At 43.3% G+C, this 23,161-nt stretch overlaps 1 protein-coding gene across 3 annotated transcripts in view; it reads right to left on the reverse strand.

The window, feature by feature from the left end:
- LOC121569923 (transcriptional activator GLI3-like) overlaps nt 1-23,161 on the reverse strand; it is a 146,164-nt gene that overhangs the window by 57,757 nt on the left and 65,246 nt on the right. For all 3 annotated transcript variants that reach the window (XM_041881266.2, XM_041881267.2, XM_041881265.2), the window contains exon 4: nt 16,044-16,149. In XM_041881266.2, the coding sequence (XP_041737200.1) occupies nt 16,044-16,149 (106 nt within the window). The remainder of the gene's footprint in view (nt 1-16,043; nt 16,150-23,161) is intronic.

Below are 23,161 nucleotides of genomic sequence, written 5' to 3' on the forward strand. Positions count from 1 at the left end.
TTTTTACTGGACTGATGACCTGCATCTGATGGTCAGTCTAAGTGGAGGGAGGGAGCAGCGGTGAGTCTGCCTCTCACCCGACTCACCGTCCCTCCGCCCTCCTTCCCTCCGCTGAGAAAAGGGGACACAGTCTTCCAGCTGATGGCGAAACTCAAGTCGCACTGCATTATTTCTGCCTCATGCACCAATTCATGTTGATACTCCTATGACCAGATAAAGCGAAATATTACTAGATATTTAAAAAGACACAAGCTGCTAATAATAACAAAGCAAGCTTATTGGAACACTTTGCTATACTCATTCATTGCAGCTGCAGTGCTGGTTGTAGCGTGTGGAAGTACGGAGAACGCACATTTTATGGCTTATAAAAGTGTTGAACAAAGTGTTGACAGTGCTGAATAACAACTTAAACATAAACTTACTCATAAAAACAGCAGCTCTTTGCTGTATTTGTTGAGTCTCTCTCTAGTCATGGTTTTAAAAGTTTTGAAATCTCACAATATCAACTTTGCTGTGTGTTCGAGGCTTCTTTTTACAGTCTATGGTTCGAGGAAACTGTGCAGACACGGTGATCTGAGCTATCTGATTGGCCAGCGGTAGGCCTATAGGTGCACTTGATTTGCTCTGTGGGCCTGCCGGGTAGGCGGAGTTCTACCTTCAGACACATGATATGGTTCAAAATGGGAACACTTTGCCTTCCCGGTGCTAGGGCTGCTGAATCAAGTGCACAAAGCACAAAACAAAGGTAAAAAATAGGAACGCAAGGCTTTATCGTTGGGTTTTTTACAGAGATGTTTGGTGATCGTCTAGGAATGCCTTGGAGATCGACTAGTCGATCGTGATCGACCGGTTGGTGACCGCCGCTTTAGAACGTCTCTCTACCCTTCCTGAACATTAACCCTGCCTTTGTCTGCTTGTGTTTAGGGTGGAGAGGGGCAGGAGAGAGACAGGAGGGGCACCTATGGGGTTGCCAGGCGTGCCCGGGTGTAACTATGCCCCCCTGGCACTAAGAGGGGGGGCCTGGGAGTTCTGTGACCCCTAACATCAAAGGGTCAGAGAAGGGGGGGTTCTCTATTCATGGTCACATCAACAAGGAGGAATCCCTCTCTGTGGGATAAATAGCTCTGTAGATTCTGGAGGAGTGAAGGATGTTGTATACATTTCACACGCCACTATCTGCTGCTGGACAGGGAGGGAGCCGTGTGGAGACGAGAGAGAGCACTAGATCTCTGTCTCTCACAAGAACACAAACACACACGAACACACACAATGAAAAAAATCCTGCTCCACATGCACGTGCGTCGACATACACACACACACGCACATGCATGCACGCACACACACGCACAATTGTCTTGCCAGGAGGATGCACATCCCAGCAGGCACGATACTATTACTACGATAAGAGGCTTTGTTCAACAGGAGTCAGTGAATGTGACATGCTCAAGCCATAACAGCCGGACCCAGGTGTCAGACACACACACACAACACACACAACACACACACACGCACACACACACTCCTGTGAACTCACCGCTCCGACAGTGTGAACCAGTGTGAAGTCACAAACGTGTGAGAGCCGTGTCACTGATACTCAGTGTTTCACATCTCCCTGGTTATATACTGTACTGTACACTCTGGGTAGAAGTTGCCCCTAGGCACTTCTATCAGTTTACATCTTTCAAGTACCTTAATCATTAGAGAGGGAGATGCAAAATGTACCTTAGATCAGGGCAACTTCATCCTCCATACTTACTGTACTGTGTGACCTTGGAAATGACCATTGAGTTAATGTTAGGCAAGGTCAACTGGATCAGTACACACTTTTCAGTTGTCTATAAAAGGCCCTATAATTTTGTTCCAAATTATGGCAAAACACAATTGCCATGAATGAGTGACTGTTTTTGCCTTTTTAAAGAAACATTTATGTTGCAGCTTGCTTCTCAGCAGGCTTTTTCACAGGCTGTTTGGAAAACCATTTCCACACTGTAATTAAATGTAATTTCAGCCATCGAGATAAGGATGTCTACCAAAGCGAATGAACAAAGTGTACACACCAACAACAAAAAATCACAACATGAAAGTGAAATTATACCAAATGAGTCTGCCTTTTTTCCTGCAATTTTAAGGGGGCTTGGAAGTTAAAGATGCAGTCTGGGATCTTAAGCACTTACAAATTCGTAACATATTGTTAGATTGAAAAAATATAAATATTTATTTGCAGGACGTAACATATCATACAAAATGGATGACATAGTACAGAATTGTGCACAATTTTTGGGGACCTGTTTTGATTCGTGAGCACTACTTTCAAAACTACTGGCTGAAATTATACAAAAGCTCTGGAGCATCACTTTAAGGCAACAAACATGAGAACAAAATATTTTTTCTAACTGTCGCACTCCTTGCTTTTATATGCTCCTTTGTCATACTTTACGGCCCTTACGGTTCTTTACGGTTTGCTAAATGTACTCCAAGTAACACAGAACAATCCATTCTAACCACTCCCCTTCATCTCACTTATCAAGAAAGTCACACTTGGTTGCTCTTGTTCAAAGTGAGAGTCAACATTAAATACAAGTGGACTTAACCTTTTTCACAGGGCTTGTTTGAGTTCCTCTGGCATGCCCCGGGCTACAGGGAGGAGAAAAGGGGACTCCTGGGTGTTGAAAGAGAACAACTTCAGAAAGAGAAGGGGAAGTACATCTATCTTCAACACATCCTCTCAGAGAATGTCTCCATCCTCCCAGTGCCTTGCACGCACGCACGCACACACACACACACACACACACACACACACACACACACACACACACACACACACACACACACACACACACACACACACACACACACACACACACACACACACACACACACACACACACACACACACACACACAGTGCCTTACATAGTCAGGTATCCTCTACAACCCATCGCCTCACTAACCCTACTCGCCTGTAATGAGTTGTGGTGTTGGGGTTGGGGCCAGTCGGGGTGTGTGTGGGGGGGGTCCCAGGTGAGAGAGGTGAGAGGTAGCATTGCCCCGGGCTGCTAGGGCAGCGGTGTATCAGTGTACTGGTCAGAGAGAGCTCCCTGTGAAACACTTCAATTCACTCTGTCACAGTGGGCCTCAGAAATGAGCCACAGCACAGACGGACCCGAGCTAATCAGAAACAAAACACACGGTGACCAGGAAGGAGAGTCATGGTCCTGGAGAGAGCTAATCCTTCAGACAAAGAGAGAGAGAAAGAGAGGAGAGGGAGATGGAGAGAGGAGGGAAAAGAAAGAGAAAGAGGAGGAATCAGGTAGAAAATAAGAACTATTTCCTCTTCAAGCCACTTCAAATCCATCCCATTTTTCCTAATATATACCCCTGTTAGAGGAAAGAGAGGGGTAGGTAAATAAAACAAAGCCTGGACAGAGGAGAGGAGGCAGTCAGGCAGCAGAAGCGGGTTGGAAAGTGAACAGACACACAACCTACTTTATTCATGCCATTTCATCCATCTTGCTGGACTAATAAAATGTCAAGTGGAGTTGCCTGATATTTAATCATGAATGTGCTGTGCCGCACAGTGGTGGTGCCCCAGCACCCCGGTCCCTCCGCCTCAGCCCCAACCATCCCGGCTTCAGCCCCGGCCCTGCATGATCAACCTCTGGGCTGGTTAAGTACGAGACAAACCTCATCACGAAGAAGGGCATTTCACACACATACACAATCTCACCCACTACATTATGCTACTGTAAGGAGCACACATAGCACATACAGTACATCACAAACATCAAATGGTTCTCTATACATGATATTCAGAGTACTTTGAGTTAAATAGAGGTGGACTATTACAAAGATAGAGATAAGAGTCAGATAAAAAACATAATGCCCCATGTGCACATCTAAAGACAACATTTATATCCAACTATATCTGAACTCTCCAGTCTACAAGTCCAGTTTATTTCAACGTTCATCTCTCATTTAATAAAAAGCAATCCCTTTTGGACACACTAAAGGCAACTTACTGACATAGGCACACAGAGACTCAGCAGCACCAAACGCTAGTTGCATTGCTTTTAACAGTTCCGACGCCCCGCAGCTGTGTGCATGACTGTGCATATTTGTGTCGCTCCCGCTGGATGATGCGTGCAGAGAGATACTTCACACGCTGACCCCTCTCTGAGAGAGTGCGGTATCATGGGAGTCGAAGACAGCAGAGATGGACTCTTTCTGTTGCTCATTCCAAACAGTTAAACTCAGTGTGAGCGATGAAAATGTTCTTCTCACACTAGAATAATGGACTCACGCTATCAGAATAATGGACTCCAGATTTGATTGGATCAGAGAGATAAGGTGCTGAAAGAATAGAGTACCTTATGTGAATGTGATTAATATCCTTAGTGAAGGAAGTGAAATACCACAATAGCTCAAAAGAAAGAAGGGGAATGGAGAAAGGGTATAACAAGGAAAAGTGAAAAGGAGAGGTAGAGTCAGCTGAGGAGAGAAGGTCATTAACTCATTTCCTTCACCGTTAAAGCTGTCGATGGCCTTCAGAACGGTTCAACAAATGTTAAACAAACGTTTTTAACTGCAACATGTGGTAATATTATACATTGTTACATTCATGTTTTTCCTCCATTTACTTGAAGCTTGACAAGGGGAGAAGTGGGTGGAGTGGACTGAGGAGGGGGAAAATAAAGACTTTCTGGCGAAAAGCAGAATTTACGTCCTTGTTCCCTAGATCTCGTTACTTGCTATAACTGTCCCCCAGAGTGAGATCAGATTGGGCCCCAAGCCCAAGACTGAATAATGGGAAGTCCACATTTCTACACTTTCTTCTGACGGCCCGCCGGACCGGTTCAGCCTGCTTCCACAGGGCAAGGGTCTCAGTCACAACACTGACAACATAATGTACTCTCTCTTCAATCACATTATTTTGTCTCTCTTTAACCTAACAACTATTATAAGGTGTAATGACATTTGGTGTATTTTCTCAAATGTAGAACTTTGTGTATAGCAAAATCTATTTTCCAGATTTTCTTTTGTACAAATGCATGTTACTGTATACAAACAATTAATGCAAAAAAATATTCTAAGATTAAACAAACATCAAGAACAAACAGCTCTTCTCTGCCCTCCCTCTGAACCTCATACCTCTAGTGCAGTAGAGAGGTTGGTTTCTGAGAGCATCAGAGTGCATCGTGGGTAATAGGCCCAAGCGTTTTGTAATAGCTGCTAATGAGGAGGGAGGGGCCTTTAATGAGCCAATTAAGAGAAGGTACAGCCCTTTGATGTGACAGCCGGCTCCTCCCACAAACCCAGTACCCCCCTCACTCAACACAGTATTCATAAACCATCTCAGAGTAGGAGTGCTGATCTATGATCAGATCTTCCTGTCCATATAAACGTATTTACTATAATTTAAAAGGCAAAACTGATCCTCAAAGAGCACTCATACTCAGAGGCTTTATGAAACGGGCCCTGGAATCCTGGGATATATCAAGGTCTTCCTTATCAATATCATTACCATAATCAATTTAAAAAATATGAGTAAATTAGCCAACATTTGTAATTGTCAATAATGTTGGTAAATATGATTTAAAATTCAATTTGAACTAATACCAATTTCAGACAGAAGATGTGGTATTTTACCTGTAAAAAATACAAGGCAATGTTTATATGACCCCCTTTCAAACAGCCTCTTATTTACCACTTTCCTGCAGGTATAATATCCCTTTTATACATAATCAGCGGGTAACTAGCAAATTGGAAGGGATGGGGGTGTTGTTAAACCATGGGGACTTTTAGCATTTTAGGGAGGTGTTAAACAATGGAAGTGTTAATGGATTTACCTGCAAAAAAGCAGAGAACCATTCACACAGACCCAATACCTGTATTTTGGTTACAGGGTCTGTGAAAATGCAGGAATCATGACTAAGTCTTTAGGTGGCTTTTAACATGCCATGTTTTTTACCCCCTACCCCTTTTAGATATACGAAAAAGCTGGTATAAATAGCAGGCATGGTCAATTAACGGGATTTTGGTCTGTGTATGAAAGACCAAGAGGGCATGTTAAAGGTATAATGCATTTGTATATAATGCTGTGATACTGGTTGCTTGGGGGTATTTTAAAAATAGATATTAAAGGTCAATTGAAATCACAATTAATCACTTCCATTGTTGTAATTTATTTTGTAGCATATAAAGTGTTCATACACTTCTTTTGTACAGTTACAATTGTATCTGCATTTTATTTTCTGAATCTTAATTTATTTGGAAGAAAAATCTAAAGATGAAAAGCATTATTCAACAAACCCTACTTAATATTTTAAATGGCGAGTGATGTAATGACATGGTTGTCGAATCTTCCCATTATGGAATTGACAGTTGAGCACAAGTGCTTTGTTAACCTTAGGCAGATTGAACACACACACACACACTCACACACACACAGACAGACAGACACTGACATGCTGATTGACACACACGGCTAGCTGTTAGCACCTGTCTGTTATCTCCTCTCCTCCAGACTCTATCGTCCATTGTGCAACATGGGCTAGCTACAAATTGAGATCTCAAATATAAACAAGAGGGCAATAGATTTCTGTACAGAAAATCAAATGGACTAATGTGTTACATGTGGAAATTCAAAAGGCCACTAGTAGATATATATTATTCTTGTAGTCAAATAAATAATTTGCTGTATAGTCTTAAATGAATTAAACCTACAAAGAGCAATGGAAAAAAATCAACTGGGTTATTAATTGTACCTTATTTTTACTACTCAATAAAAATCGGAATCGCCAGGGGCATGTTCTAATTTCTTTTGGTATATTTCAAAATCAGGAAAGGGACGTTTCAATTGTTTTTTTTGTATGTTGAGTTGGGTGGAAACAAAAATATATGATGTACAGTAAAACAAAATCTAAAATAAAATCTAAAAACAATGTATACAGTACCTACTATTTCAATTAAAATGGTTATGTAGCTGTGAATTTAATAAATACCCTTGAGTTTTTAAACAAAATGTATATTTCTGATATTTCAGCAACAATATACATGTAATAACCAGCAGAAATAGAAATATGTATTCCATATGTCCTAATAAAATGGATGCAATATTGTCCACAACAGTATATGTGTAGTAACCATAGAAATAGAATCACTAGAATATACTGTATGTATATGGTAGTAACAGCAGCTCATAAGTAGAATTTAGCAACATGTCTAAACAGGTTTTCTTGGGTAATGACTCAACCGTAAGCCTGAGCAGGGCATGTAACATGTCTAGTCTGCCAAATACTTTTTTTTTCGGTATCCATCATCCGGTATCCATCATCCTCAAAATGCACAGGTGCCTTCAAAATATCACACTTCATTGCACAGTCACTGAGGAAAAAAGAGGACACCATCCATTTAGGTTTTCAAAACTGGTGTATTACAAAAAAATAGATATAACTTCAATCTGCCCACATTTCTGCTTATAGGCATTTATCTCCTTTTCTCTCTAAATCCTGAAATTGCTTGAGAAAAAAAAGAGAGAGGAAGAGATACTTCCCCCCGCCTCTCTCGTCCATTTCACAGAGTGGCCCGCAACTTTCTTTTTCTTCCCTTTTTTTTCTCCAGTGAAAATTGAAGAGGCTTTATGTCAAATAAGGCTAAAGCCAGCCTCTCCATATCAAGCAACGCAAGGCGCGAAAATTACTGTGGCCATGATAAGACTGCCAGATAGAGTGGGAGAGGAGAGGAGAGAGAAGAGGGGAGGGTGAGAGAGGGGAGGAGGGGAAAAAACTGAAAAGGAAGTGACTCTACTCAATTATACTGCAAAATTGGTATGACTGAATATTTTTCATTCAGGTGACTGATAGTATCGGTGAAACGGCAATGCAGATAAATAAAGGAGCTTTCTGTCAAGAATAAACACCATTAATCATGAAGCCAGCTACCGCGTGACTGCCTGTCCTACGACTGCAGCCTGACGCCACAGAGAAAGTATTCAAAAAGAAAGGGAGGAGGAGAGGAAAGGAGGAGGATGGGGGGAACCTGGTGACTCCACTAGAAGGAGGGTGAGCTATGAAGTCGCAGGGAACTAGGGATGAGGGGAGGAGAGGGAGGGAGATGAGAAAAGTGGCTTGCTTACCTTCCTCTCCTCCTGCTCATTAATGCCACATAGAGATCATCTAGACATGATAAGGAAATTATCATTGGAAGTTAATAGAATTTATAATCCCACTTTATATTTCTTGTTTTATCTAGGTTTAATATTACCCCATGATTCTATTTATTGTAAAGGACTAAATATAGTCTTATACTAAACAGGTTCATTTATAGGGGATTTACAAATGGCTTATATGTGGTTTACAGAAATGTATGAACTCATTAGTAAATGTATACTCAATAAATCTATAAGATTTACACATCAGAAATGTATTTAAACAGAAAATACGAATGTATTTTTTAAATGCATGAATGACTACAAAAAGTAGGAAATGGTTTGAAAACATGAAACATCAGCCCAAAATAAATAAAACCCTCATCACTTGAAAAGGAAAATTGAAAGGAAAGCCTCAACATATATTAACAGCTCTATGCACTATGCCTTTTTTCTTTCTTTTGTCATGGAGTGTGTGTGTGTGTGTGTGTGTGTGTGTGTATGTGTTGCAATGCCCAGCCTCTTCCATTCTGAAGTAGAGGGGCAATCTGGAGGGAGGAGTGGAGATAAGACTGTGGTCTTTATGCTAAGCAGCGCGACACTCCTCAATGTGCAGATTGGGCTCTCTGACAACAGTTTATGTAAATAACCAAACAACAGAGTGTACACCTAAAGAACACAGAGAGAGAGAGAGAGAGAGAGAGAGAGAGAGAGAGAGAGAGAGAGAGAGAGAGAGAGAGAGAGAGAGAGAGAGAGAGAGAGAGAATAAATACAACCCATATTTATGTTTATTTATTTTCCCATTTGTACTTTAACTATTTCCACATTGTTACAACACTGTATATATATACATAATATGTCATTTGAAATGTATTTTGGAACTTCTGAGTGTAATGTTTACTGTTAATATTTATTGTTTATTTCACTTTTGTTTACTATCTACTTCACTTGCTTTGGCAATGTTAACATACGTTTCCCATGCCAATAAAGCCAATAAATTGAATTGAATTGAGAGAGAGAGAGAGAGAGAGAGAGAGAGAGAGAGAGAGAGAGAGAGAGAGAGAGAGAGAGAGAGAGAGAGAGAGAGAGAGAGAGAGAGAGAGAGAGAGAGAGAGAGAGAGAGAGAGAGAGACATACAGAGAGTGAGAGAGAGACATACATAGAGCGAGAAAGACAGAGAGAGAGAGACAGAGAGAGAGAGAGAGAGAGAGAGAGAGAGAGATAGAGAGAGAGAGAGAGAGAGAGAGAGAGAGAGAGAGAGAGAGAGAGAGAGAGAGAGAGAGAAAGATAGAGAGAGACATACAGAGAGTGAGAGAGAGACATACATAGAGCGAGAAAGACAGAGAGAGAGAGAGACAGAGAGAGAGAGAGAGAGAGAGAGAGAGAGAGAGAGAGAGAGAGAGAGAGATTAGATAGATAGATAGATAGATAGATAGATAGATAGATAGATAGATAGATAGATAGATAGATAGATAGATAGATAGATAGATAGATAGATAGATAGATAGATAGATAGATAGATAGATAGATAGAGAGAAGCGAGATAGAAAGAGAGATAGAGAGACAGAGACAGAGACAGAGAGAGAGAGAGAGAGAGAGAGAGAGAGAGAGAGAGAGAGAGAGAGAGAGAGAGAGAGAGAGAGATAGATAGATAGATAGATAGATAGATAGATAGATAGATAGATAGATAGATAGATAGATAGATAGATAGACATACAGAGAGAGAGCGAGATAGAAAGAGATAGACAGCGAGAGAGACAGAGAGAGAGAGACATAGAAAGAGAGATAGAGAGACAGAGACAGAGACAGAGAGAGAGAGAGAGAGAGAGAGAGAGAGAGAGAGAGAGAGAGAGAGAGAGAGAGAGAGAGAGAGAGAGAGAGAGAGAGAGAGAGAGAGAGATAGAAAGAGAGAGAGAGAGAGACAGAGATAGATAGATAGAGAGAGTTGGAGTTCCACATTTTTGTGCCGCTTTTCAAAGTATTATATTTCAAATGTCAAAAAATGTTTCAGTATGTTGTTACTCAGATGGAATGATCATTCTCGAAATAGCATGAAAATCAATTACACCCTCTTTCTGGGTAGTTAACTATGGTTTTACTGCAGCCAACTACAGAGTGCTGATGTTTTACTGAAATGAATGGGACCTGCTGGTAGACTCACAGAATACCTTACAGTCCGTTTGGAGACCACAGCTGTACAAACACATTTCTGAATGCAATAACAACACAGACAGGAAGCAGCATACCCTTACATGCCCAACACACACACGAGCACACGCACACACACATGCACACGCACACACACGCACACACACACACAGAATACCAGGTTCACAAGTATATTCACCACTAACACCACTTACCAGCGCTTAGCAAAGTTTGGGGGAAAAATGGTGTTTGATCAAATACAAAGTTATTTACAGAAAACAAATTAACAACAGACTTTCAGCATGCTTATTGGGAAGGGCACTGAACATGCTCGGCACTGACACAAATGACTGAAGATTGGCTGAAAGAAACTGATAGTAAGAAGATTGTGGGAGCTGTTTTGTTAGACTTCAGTGCAGCTTTTGATATCATTGATCATAACCTATTGCTGAAAAAACGTAGGTGTTATTTGCATTCTCTGCCTTATCATTGCCTATCTAATAGAACACAGAGGGTTTTCTTTAATTGGAAGCATCTCTAATGTAAATTTGGTTGAGCGTGGTGTACCGCAGGGCAGCTGGCTAGGGCCATTATTGTTTTTTGTTTTTACTAATGACCTTCCACTGACCTTGAATAAAGCCTATGTGTCCATGTTCACTGATGACTCAACAGTATCCACGTCAGCTACGACAAAAAATAAAATAACTGACACCCTTAACATAGAGCTCCAGTCAGTTTTAGAATGGGTAACTAGCAATAGGCTGGTGCTAAATATTTCAAAAACTAAAAGCATTGTTTTTGGGTCAAATCACTCGCTCAAAGCTAAACCTCATTTAGATCTACTATTGAATAATGTAGAGATTGAGCAAGTTGAAGAGACTAGACTGCTGGGTGTAACCCTAGATAGCAAGCTGTCATGGTCAAAACACATAGACTCAATGGTTGCTAAAATGGGAAGAGGTCTGTCCATGATAAGGCATTGCTCTGTTTTCTTGACATCTCAGTCGACCAGATACTGTAGGTCCTACATGCCCTAGTTTTGTCGCACCTGGGCTACTGCCCAGTTGTGTGGTCATGTGCGGCAAAGAGAGACATAGGTAAATTGCAGTTGGTCCAGAATAGAGCAGCACGTATTGCACTTAGATTTACACGGAGGGCAAATGTCAATGACATGCATGTCAATCTCTCCTGGCTCAAAGTAGAGAAGAAATTGACTGCATCAGTAATGGTATTTGTGTGAGGTTTTCATGTGTTGAAGGCACCAGACTGTCTGTTCAAGCAGTTGGCACACAGTTCGGACATTCATTGGTACAACACAAGAAATGCAATCAGAGGTCTCTTCACAGTCCCAAGAGCCATGACTACATGAAACTCTCTGCCACCCCAGGTAACTCAAGCTAGCAATAAAACCAGATTCAAAAACCAGATAAAAGAACACCTTACGAGACACAGCCATTTTGATATATTTTGTATTGTAATTTGCACTGTATTATGTATTGTATCATGTAAGTGGGTGGCCTTGCACGAGCCTTGGCTTGTGCGAGCCAGAACGGCTCATAGGGCAGGAGCCATCTCCTGTTTCTGAAGCGTGAGGAAAAGGCAGGAGATTATGTAGTGTTATGTAGTATTATATAGTGTTATGTAGTGTTAGGTACAGTATATTATGTCTATTATGCATTTTATTTGTTGTTTTGTTTCCTGTTTGGACACCAGGAAGAGTATCCCCTCCCTTGGCAGCGGCTAATTGGGGATCCCAACAAAATACTAAACACAGAACATTGTGGCAAATCAGTATGTTTTCTATATTGTGACTTTCTGACATCATTACTATAACACAACCAATGCCAGAGAGAAAAAGTTACAAATCGCGTCGCAACTAACTGCCATATTGGAGGACCCACAGTTCAAAGGGCACATATCAAAGACATTTTGCACCAGATCCATAATATCTCATTGACCATGTCCAAGACAATAGCCAGTATTCATACAGTATGTTATGTGAGACGATGGCAGAACTAACGTTAACATGACAATATGCAAACGCTATCCGAGTGAATAGAATCTGTGGAGATACCTTAGTTTACACACTCCATTGTCTACTCAGGAGTAGATCATTTGAGCTAATTCTTAAGCAAATCACTATATTGCAACTACCGTGGCTACGCAAACAGCCATGAGTCAATTACTTACTCCCTAAGAGCATCTTGTTGTTTTAGTGGCCACATTCAAGCACAAGGGCCTCTAACTCCTAAGTAAACTCTCATGCAGATAATTGACTTGTAGTCGAATAACTCTGTTTGTTCCCGGCCCGTCTCCGGGTGACCGAGACCAGGCGCTGAGCCACAAGAGAGGGCCTTTTGTTTTGGTGGTGGACTGTCTTAAGGCCAATAATGCCCCCTCTGAAAGGAGCGGTCTCTTCTCTTTGGCCGCGGCCTCCCCCCATGCAGCCCCCCACTAAGCCGGGCTGACACAATGGGAGCGGTGGTGGGGACGAGAGCTCCCATGGAGAGTCTGCTCTTCACTGGTCTGTGTGTTTATTTAAGCAGGAAGTGAGGAAGCATCTTCTCTAGAGGAAGAGTGGTGGAGGGGTGGCTCTCCGAAAATGGGACTGGAGGTCAGCTGTTCCCAGGCCAGAAACAATAAGGGACACAAATATTGATCTGACAGTAGTGTAGGAAGGCCTGAGGATCCTAGATTAGCTGCACCGACTCACTGATTCAATTGTCATAAAAAGTGGTTGGTCAGAGCTCTGCTGGTCTCTAAGACTCCATAGTTTCCCATTTTAGACATGCAGGACTACAACCCCCTATTATGTGTAAATTGATGACTTTCTTGAACAGTACGTAATCAATGCCCTGCACCCACACGACGAAGGCAACACCTGACCCTCCATCTTTAATATTGAATGGCGGGTGCCTTCCCCTGCAAGAATTTATAAAGTAAACGATTCTCCTAGCTCCTGCCTGTAATTGCGCTTTCCCCTTCCTAATAGAGGCGGCGTGCAGCAGGAGAGAGAGAGAGGGGGACAAAGGACAGTTAATTTGTGATTTCCTCCGCTCATTTGAAGGCAAATTAAGTGTCAAGCAGCTAATACAGAGCATATTTCATTTTATGAGCTTTTAATTTAATTCCGTCGGCCTCATATCGCCCAGTGCCGTTAGCGTAGCCTAACGCTCCTTCCTTCCTCCCTCGTCTGCATACCAGGCCATAAATAAACATGTTTCAATTAGACCCATCACAATAATAGGATAGGATTCTGTTCATTTGCGACGTCGGTTGGACGGCAGAACATATCATGGGAAAATGAGGCGGCGGTGGCAGTGTGTTTTTCTACCGGACACAGTCCTAGCGTTAGAATTAGCGCTGTTAGCGTTAGCGTGGCAGCTAGCGTTAGCGAGGCTGGATTGATTGTACCGCCGCAGGGCCAGACCCACTGTAATTACCAGCTATAATGAGAGCCCTGTATGGGGAAGTAACGACAATAATACTCTACTGTGTACTTAGCCATATCTTTAAGAGGGCTAATAACGATTCATTCTGCTCACTAAGGAGAGCTTGTCTTAAAACAATTCAATATTTCTCTCTGAAAGCCCCCCACCTGTCCCCCTGGTCCCTGAAGGACCATGCTTGTTCTCTCTGTGTGCAAGACCACTGATTGCATTGTTGGGGGTGACTGGATCAAAATTCTCCTTTATAAGAAATTCTGAAAAACACTGTGCATGAGACCAAATTGCCAGATGTATGGTTCCAAAACAATACTGAGTTTGTTACTGTCCAAATTTGAAGCAAAGCTACTGTAGCCTATATAACTCTGTCATCTGTAGATGGACTATACAGACCATAAATTTAACTTCAATACCATGTAACACTGATGCCTACTCTAAAAAGCAGCAAAAGTAATGACATTGTGAGCGGAGGACTGTAGGTTCCGATTTGAAAGGGACATGTGTAATTCGATAATGTGTGTACTAGTACCCAAGTCAATTTGAATAAGACCGTCCACTAAACAACTGACTTGTAATAATGAAAAATGGGACCTTTCAGCACGGCGTGTCGTATTAAGCAGTAATACAAGTGGATAAACAGGCGGTAAGTACAGCGCCGACCAAGCCTCCACTGACTGGTTGAGCAAACGAAGCGCGCCAGCCAGATAACTCCTGTCTGGACAGAGAGCGAGTGACTGAACACGTTTGTTTGGCGCAGCACAACTTCTCTTCTCTTCCCCCCTAATGTAATTCAGTGGGTTCCATGTCTCCCCCTTCCCCCTAACCTGTGCTCCAGATCTCTCCAAAGCGCCTCTGACTGATAACAAGCGCGACTGTTTGTTTGAGCCGTGTTGGCAGCGAGTGTTCTCCCCATTATCTCCACATAAGCTAAATGCTAAATTATATTTGCCATTTTGTTTGCGGTGACACAGGGCATCAATCACCAACCCTTTTTTATTTCCTCACATCTCCCTCTCTCCTTTACTCAGGGAGACGGGGGGGGGGTTGAATGAGGGGGGGAGACATAAAAAATTCATTATGCTTAGTGGCACATCGGCAAGGGAGAGATATGACTCCCGAGGACGAGGGCGGGTGAGGGTGGAGGGGGGAGTTGATAATGATGAAGAATATAAAACATAATGCTGCCCCATCCAATTTTTCCCCGTCGCGCACTGATCGCTTCCTTCCTGTCTCCGGGTTAGAAAGTAGCGCCACAAGAGCAACAGAACATCCACTGCTAGTACTCACTGTTCAGGCAGAACAGAGAGAAAAAGTGGTGGATGGAAAGACAGAGAAAGAGAGGGGAGAAGGAGGGAGAGAGTGAATTAGAGTGAGAAAGAGAGAGACTAGTGTGTGTGTGTGTGTGTGTGTGTGTGTGTGTGTGTGTGTGTGTGTGTGTGTGTGTGTGTGTGTGTGTGTGTGTGTGTGTGTGTGTGTACAGAAACTGAGGGAATCCCCTAGTACAAAGGGCTTTGATGTGTAGCTGCTGACCTGGCCAACCGCGTCAGTGAAGCATTAGGAGAAATATGAGAATGGGAGATTCAACCCCTACATGTTCCTCTGCTTGATGCACTTACCACTCACTAACTATGCATGACACCATGTTTTTGCTTTCTTTATGTGCGATCATATATATATGTGTGTGTGTGTGTGTGTGTGTGTGTGTGTGTGTGTGTGTGTGTTTTGTGCGTGTGTGCGTGTGCGTGTGCGTGTATGTGTGGTAGGGGGGACGTGTATACATGGTACAGTGTGTCTGTCAGAAAATATGTGTGTGTCAGTGAAGGTGTGTATTTCAGTAGAGTTATTTGTGTGTCAGTGAAGGTGTGTATGTCAGGTTGGGTGTTGCATCGTCTCGTCTTGACAAGGCTTGATCACTGTGCTTATGAGAATCACACGCTCCGGGGCTCTCATTTCCATGTTCTTGACACGTGTTCATTTGTGTGTCTCTGACATGTGGATCATGTTACTCCCAGACAGGGCCGTGGCCTTTGATCTGGGGAGCACAGAGTATCTCTGAGGAGGATGCAACACTCCCCAGAGGAAAACAGAAGCAACTTTATCACTACTGGGGGTTGATACTGATATCAATGATATGATACTGATATCCAAATGACTTCTCAGTAGGCCTGACAAAATTCCTATACATTCTTTTCTGTTGAGAAGAAGTGTATCTGTGTGTGTGTGTGGTGCGTGGAGGAGGGGTTGTGTGTGTGGTGCGTGGAGGAGGGGTCGTGTGTGTGTGTGTGTACAGTCTGTGACACTCACACGTGCAGCGGGGGAACAGGGGACGGCTCGTAGATGTAGCGTCCCTGAGCATGTCTGTCATCGATGGGCACCGGTGGATGGAAGGCAGGGAAGAACTGTGGCGGGGCTGCATGGGGGTAGAAAGAAAGAGGGAAAGAGGAGGGGGAAAATAGAAAAAAAGAGTGTTAAACAGACCATCAGCTTTAAAGCACATATCTCTTTACCAACCATTGAATCATGGTTGCATGTATTGACTCAATATGTTTTTATGGGCATTCCTAAGTAATGTGCTTCTTCAGCCGGTCTAAGGGCAGAGTAATGAAAAGCAGTGGTTGATGGCTATCTTTCAGGAGGCCCTGCCCAAATGAGACCTCATTAAAAACAACTGAACTAAAAAGCCTCACTGCCTTGGAATGTTCACTAAGAAGTGCACCTAAAACAACTCAGGGATATAACTCAAAATAAACCAAGACACAAATTAACTGCGAGGGGACGGAGACATTTTTATATTTTCTTGCTGTAAGGCTGATCAGGCATAAATATACTTTTTACACAAAGACTAACACTGAGGAACAACCACTGAGGGAATTGGGAGAAAAATGGAGGATGCGTTTGGAAGCAGGGAAATGATTCGTCACAACTGTCAGAAAGAAGTGGGAAGCTGTCTAATTCCTCAGATAAAACATTCAAACATTTGCATAATATCAGCTCCCAAGCACTTTGCTATTTTTACCCAGAGAGAGAAGCTGCTGAATTTTCACCAGGGCTGAAAACATACAACTACACAAGTTCAAGTATCCTCACCTCAATTGCACCCTCTATCCCAGGGTTCCCCAAATGGCGGCCCCCACGGGTGATTTTATTGTTGAATATAAAAGACCGTAAAAACACCAGAAAATCAGCTCCAGGTGATTTTAATTTTGGAAATCTGTTCCAAAGTATTCCCACGCTTATTAGAGAGATACTGTATATGTGATCGTATACAAATGTAAGCAAGGTTTGAAATGATTATGTTTTAGTCAAATATTATATCTGTTTGGACTTCTTGCAGCCAATTTGCAGTCTACAAATAATTATGTTCCAACCCCTTGACCATCAGCTCAAGAAGAAATCGGCCCGCGGCTGAATCTAGTTGATGATCCCTGCTCTATCCTATGGTATACAATCCCTCGCGCTAGCGCTGGAATGCTGTGTTTTGAATACTTCATACTGTATATCCATTGTAGGACAAGTTCAAACATGGGCTTTGTCTATGTGAGTGCATCTTGCCCACACTACCCGAGGGGCTACTTGAAACCCTACCCTTGTGAAAGTGGAAGGGATTAAAACACACACGCACATACAGTGGGGAGAACAAGTATTTGATACACTGCCGATTTTGCAGGTTTTCCTACTTACAAAGCATGTAGAGGTCTGTCATTTTTATCATAGGTACACTTCAACTGTGAGAGACGGAATCTAAAATCACATTGTATGATTTTTAAGTAATTAATTTGCATTTTATTGCATGACATAAGTATTTGATACATCAGAAAAGCAGAACTTAATATTTGGTACAGAAACCTTTGTTTGCAATTACAGAGATCATACGTTTCCTGTAGGTCTTGACCAGGTTTGCACACACTGCAGCAGGGATTTTGGCCCACTCCTCCATACAGACCTTCTCCAGATCCTTCAGGTTTCGGGGCTTTCGCTGGGCAATACGGACTTTCAGCTCCCTCCAAAGATTTTCTATTGGGTTCAGGTCTGGAGACTGGCTAGGCCACTCCAGGACCTTGAGATGCCTCTTACGGAGCCACTCCTTAGTTGCCCTGGCTGTGTGTTTCGGGTCGTTGTCATGCTGGAAGACCCAGCCATGACCCATCTTCAATGCTCTTACTGAGGGAAGGAGGTTGTTGGCCAAGATCTCGCGATACATGGCCCCATCCATCCTCCCCTCAATACGGTGCAGTCGTCCTGTCCCCTTTGCAGAAAAGCATCCCCAAAGAATGATGTTTCCACCTCCATGCTTCACGGTTGGGATGGTGTTCTTGGGGTTGTACTCATCCTTCTTCTTCCTCCAAACACGGCGAGTGAAGTTTAGACCAAAAAGCTCTATTTTTGTCTCATCAGACCACATTACCTTATCCCATTCCTCCTCTGGATCAACCAGATGGTCATTGGCAAACTTCAGACGGGCCTGGACATGCGCTGGCTTGAGCAGGGGGACCTTGCATGCGCTGCAGGATTTTAATCCATGACGGCGTAGTGTGTTACTAATGGTTTTCTTTGAGACTGTGGTCCCAGCTCTCTTCAGGTCATTGACCAGGTCCTGCCGTGTAGTTCTGGGCTGATCCCTCACCTTCCTCATGATCATTGATGCCCCACGAGGTGAGATCTTGCATGGAGCCCCAGACCGGGGGTGATTGACCGTTATCTTGAACTTCTTCCATTTTCTAATAATTGCGCCAATAGTTGTTGCCTTCTCACCAAGCTGCTTGCCTATTGTCCTGTAGCGCATCCCAGCCTTGTGCAGGTCAACCATTTTATCCCTGATGTCCTTACACAGCTCTCTGGTCTTGGCCATTGCGGAGAGGTTGGAGTCTGTTTGATTGAGTGTGTGGACAGTTGTATTTTATACAGGTAACGAGTTCAAACAGGTGCAGTTAATACAGGTAATGAGTGGAGAATAGGAGGGCTTCTTAAAGAAAAACTAACAGGTCTGTGAGAGCCGGAATTCGTACTGGTTGGTAGGTGATCAAATACTTATGTCATGCAATAAAATGCAAATTAATTACTAAAAAATCATACAATGTTACAGACCTCTACATGCTTTGTAAGTAGGAAAACCTGCAAAATCGGCAGTGTATCAAATACTTGTTCTCCCCACTGTACATGAACACAGAAATGCACACACACACACACAAACATAAACACGAGTCACATCACATTAAAAAAGCCTGTCTGCAGACCTGTAGACAGTGAGTCTTTATCCGTGAGCAGGCGCCTGAACTGGCAGAACACAGTCAAACAGGGAGGGGAGGAGGGCGCTTCGTGATAGGATGTGTTTTTAGTGTGTAAACATCTGGCGCCCGTATGCCAGCAGGAGGATGGGCAAGCAGCCAGGCAGCCAGGGGAGTGGTGCCCAACAGCTGGATCTAGTTGTGCCCCCTGGTCAATGCCAAACACAGGGCCCACTGCTGGGCAGCAACACCAGGAGGTTTATCCCCCTTGGCCCATTCAGACCTGTTGTTCTACCTCAACAATCACTACTTTGACACTATCTACCTCAACAATCATTTTACATTTACATTTTACATTTTAGTCATTTAGCAGACACTCTTATCCAGAGCGACTTACAGTTAGGTTTAATCACTACCTAAACACTCACTACCTCAACAATCTCTACCTCAACACTCACTACCTCAATAAGCACTCCCTCAACACTGACTACCTCAACACACACTACCTCAACACTGACTACCTCAACACACACTACCTCAACACACACTACCTCAACACACACTACCTCAACACACACTACCCCCAACTGACTACTTCAACACACACTACCTAACACTGACTACCTCAAAACTGACTACCTCAACACTGACTACCTCAACACTGACTACCTCAACACACACTACCTCAACACTCACTCCCTCAACACTCACTACCTCAACACTCCTTATTAATACATTACTTACAGCTTGGCTACCTGCCCTGCCCCAGCTCAACCAACAATTCAGACAGGCCTTGTTTAGTGGAAAGTATTCAAAGAGAAATGTGTTGAGTTGTATTACGTTTCATGTAAGCAGACAGCTATAAATCAGATACATCCTAGTGAATAGATTAGGAATGTTTTCTATGATTGCACACCAGTTATAATAATAAATAATGGCTTGCATTGTTTAGCAAAATAGAGTATTTAATGGTCTTAACAGGGTTCTTCAATCCTGGTCCTGGAGGGCTCCGTCTGTAGCCCCTGATTAGAAGGAGAGGATAAAAACAGAGTGTTTGCCCTCCAGACCAATTAACCCTATGTCTTAACATGGAAAATGATACTTTGATCAGGAGGCTCAAAAAACTTACTGTGGAACAAGTCTGTAATAGTAAAAAAAAATAACATTCCATTGTATTACACAAATGTGAAAATTAATTTGAAAATGAACTTGTTTTTATAAGAAAGAGAAAGCAAAGAGAAAAGCTAGCTAAATGCCTACTGCAGCAGCCCTCTGGCACTGTGTTTGACCTGTCTGAGTATCTGTCTCTTTGATAGCTTCCTTCTGATGACTCATGTTTGGCCTGGTCTTCTCTGAATGAGAGGAGGTAAAAGGGTGGAATCTGCTATCACTTGTGTTTACCTAACAACTCTTGGCTCCAATGCACTAAAATGAGCAGTATTGATTTGCTAGGGTCTCTAAGCGATATCCTTGACCACTCATGTAAAACCCTGGGCTGTAACTTCAACCATTGAGGCAGGAGAGAGGTCTATGGAGGGACTATAGAGATTTCAGATTGCAGAACCTCTCCTTGGTAGACCTCTCCTCCACCTCCCCCTCCTCCCTCACCGCCTCCTCCCCCACCTCCTCCTTCACCACATCCGCCTCTCCACTCTAGATTACCCAGATCCCCCCTCTGTTTATCCCTCTGGAGCTGCTCACTCAACACACCCCTGTGCCTCCCCCTCCTCCTTCTTCCCTCCTCTTTCCTCCCCCCTTTATCGGTCTCCTCCCTCCCTCCCTCCCTCCCTTCTGGTGTCAGCCCACACTCCTCCCTCGCCTCAGCCCTCAGCAGTCGATTAGGGGAGCTGGTTTATTTGAATCCCTGTCTGAAGTTTACTTTAGCAGGGCCTCTATCTAAATAGGCTCTGCCACCTCTTTTACGCCGCACCACACTACCTCCATTAGGCAGGCTAACAGCCCTGTGTACCACTTGAGGGAATGTATGCCGTGCCGAGAACAAGGGAAAGAGAGAGAGAGAGAGAGAGAGAGAGAGAGAGAGAGAGAGAGAGAGAGAGAGAGAGAGAGAGAGAGAGAGAGAGAGAGAGAGAGAGAGAGAGAGAGAGCTCCATCCCACAATCCATCACCACTGTCTCCTGTGGGGACTACTTTGTTGACTCTGGGAGTAAATTGCCCCTGCTCTTCTGGATATTCACTACATGTATTCCGGGGCCTCTTTAGAATACAGACACAGCTGGGGGTTGTATAGAGAGTTAATGCGCATCACAGCTTTTAGCGTCCCCACCGCTGCTGCCACAACACCACTGTATGGACTAGCATTCCATAGGAGAGAGTGTAATGTGTATGCATTTGCCCCCACTGCACAGAGGTCCTATAACCGCCCATGGCAATGTGAGAATGATTAAATAAACCATTATAGGGTAAAGCATAACTATGCGTCACAAATAGCACCTTATTCCCAATTTAGTGCACTAGTTTTTGCCCAGGGCCGATAGGGTGGTCAAAAGTAATGCACTATATAGGGAATAGTGTGCCATTTGGGACGCACACTGTACTATACCAACCAAATACAGTATGTCACTAACAGACCAAAACCCTCAGAAATAATGGGCACAGTCTGGAAACTTTTGCTTTGGGGGAAAACATTATCAAAATGTATCAATTAAGAGTACATTTCCAAAACCGCAACTCAACAGCAATTCATCACTAACCAGTACCCAATAAGTCTCAAATTCTTTTGAAGTATTTTAATGACCCTGCATAACTTTGCATAAGAGTAGTATTAATTTTTTGTTTCATATTTTTTAGGGACGGAACTCATTAAGACGTGATTACAAATGGGTCTGTAATGAAAGGACAATTAGTTGGCCACTTTGACCAGACTCATTAGTTGTAATTCTAACACAAACACACTGTTACTGAGGACCAAAAGCCTGCTGCTTCCCCTTCATTAAGGAAGAGGATGATAATTACTTTGTCTTTTATTGGACACTTAAAGGATTTTAAAGAGGAGGGGGGGTAGAAAGAATAAAGCCTAAAGCATATCATTCTAGTGGGTTCTTATTAGTTAATTTATTCCCTTAATGTAAGGTCTACTACAAAGTGGAATATGGCTATAGTTTGTGTGTTGCCGCACTTGAAAATAATCGGAATAGTCAACCATACTGTAATCGATCTTGAACCGCAATTTCACATAACCAATATCTCCTGTGTTACCTATTCAGAAGGTTGACGACTTATCATAAGTGAGATTCCTCCTGTCCCGTACTGACTGCTCCCGACTCTCCTCTATCACTGTGGTTGTGTCCCAAATGGCACCCCTGAATGGCGCCCCCAAATGGCGCCCTATTCCCTATATAGTGCACTACTTTTGACCAGTGCACTAAATAGGAAATAGGGAGCCATTTGGGAAGCATACACTGTGTCATCTGCAGCCTGACACTGAGGAAGAACAGTCATCCAGAACCCACTGAGCGTCTCCTCTGCTCCTCGATGCTCTGGTGCAATAGCACAAAGACGCACTGACAGATTGTCATAACCGACTGAAGCGGAGTGAGAAAAGAGCTGCTGCCGGGGCCTGCTCTGCTCCACAGGTTTGTGAATGGGTAATGTGGAACATATGATGGCGATTCTGGGCCTACAGGACTGCCAAGTTTCATTACGCCACTTCTCTCCTCGCTCATGATCTCAACACTCAGGCACGCCGCCTTCACCGCTGCCCCAAGCCAGATGATGACTGAGTAGCGAGTAGAAGAGCGCTAGCTTAGTTGAGTGTGTGAGAGATGCTCGTTGAGTGTGTGTGTATGTGTGTGTGTATGACTGACTATGAGTAACAGCATATGTACATGAATGAGTGAGTATACATTACACTAGACAAGCCCTAACAAAACCCCTCTGCAATCCCTACAATCCCTTCCCCTTCTCTCAATTCCACAAACTGTGCGACACCGACCCTTCCACCACAAACAACTCCACATGATCACGAATCACACCAGCACACCTGTGTCTCTGTTCGGCTACAACTGTTCACATGAAGGGAACGCCATGCGGAGTGTGTCAATATCACGAGGAGTGTGTGTGATGTTGGAGGTTATTTTTGGGGGAGGGCAGCGGAGCGCCCCCATCGCCTCCAGATCAATCCCTCGCCCCCTGCACCCCTGCTCTAGTTGTTTGCTTGTGTTTGCTTACACTGAGACC

This window comes from Coregonus clupeaformis, chromosome 7, assembly GCF_020615455.1.
Source record: "Coregonus clupeaformis isolate EN_2021a chromosome 7, ASM2061545v1, whole genome shotgun sequence".
NCBI lineage: Eukaryota > Metazoa > Chordata > Actinopteri > Salmoniformes > Salmonidae > Coregonus > Coregonus clupeaformis.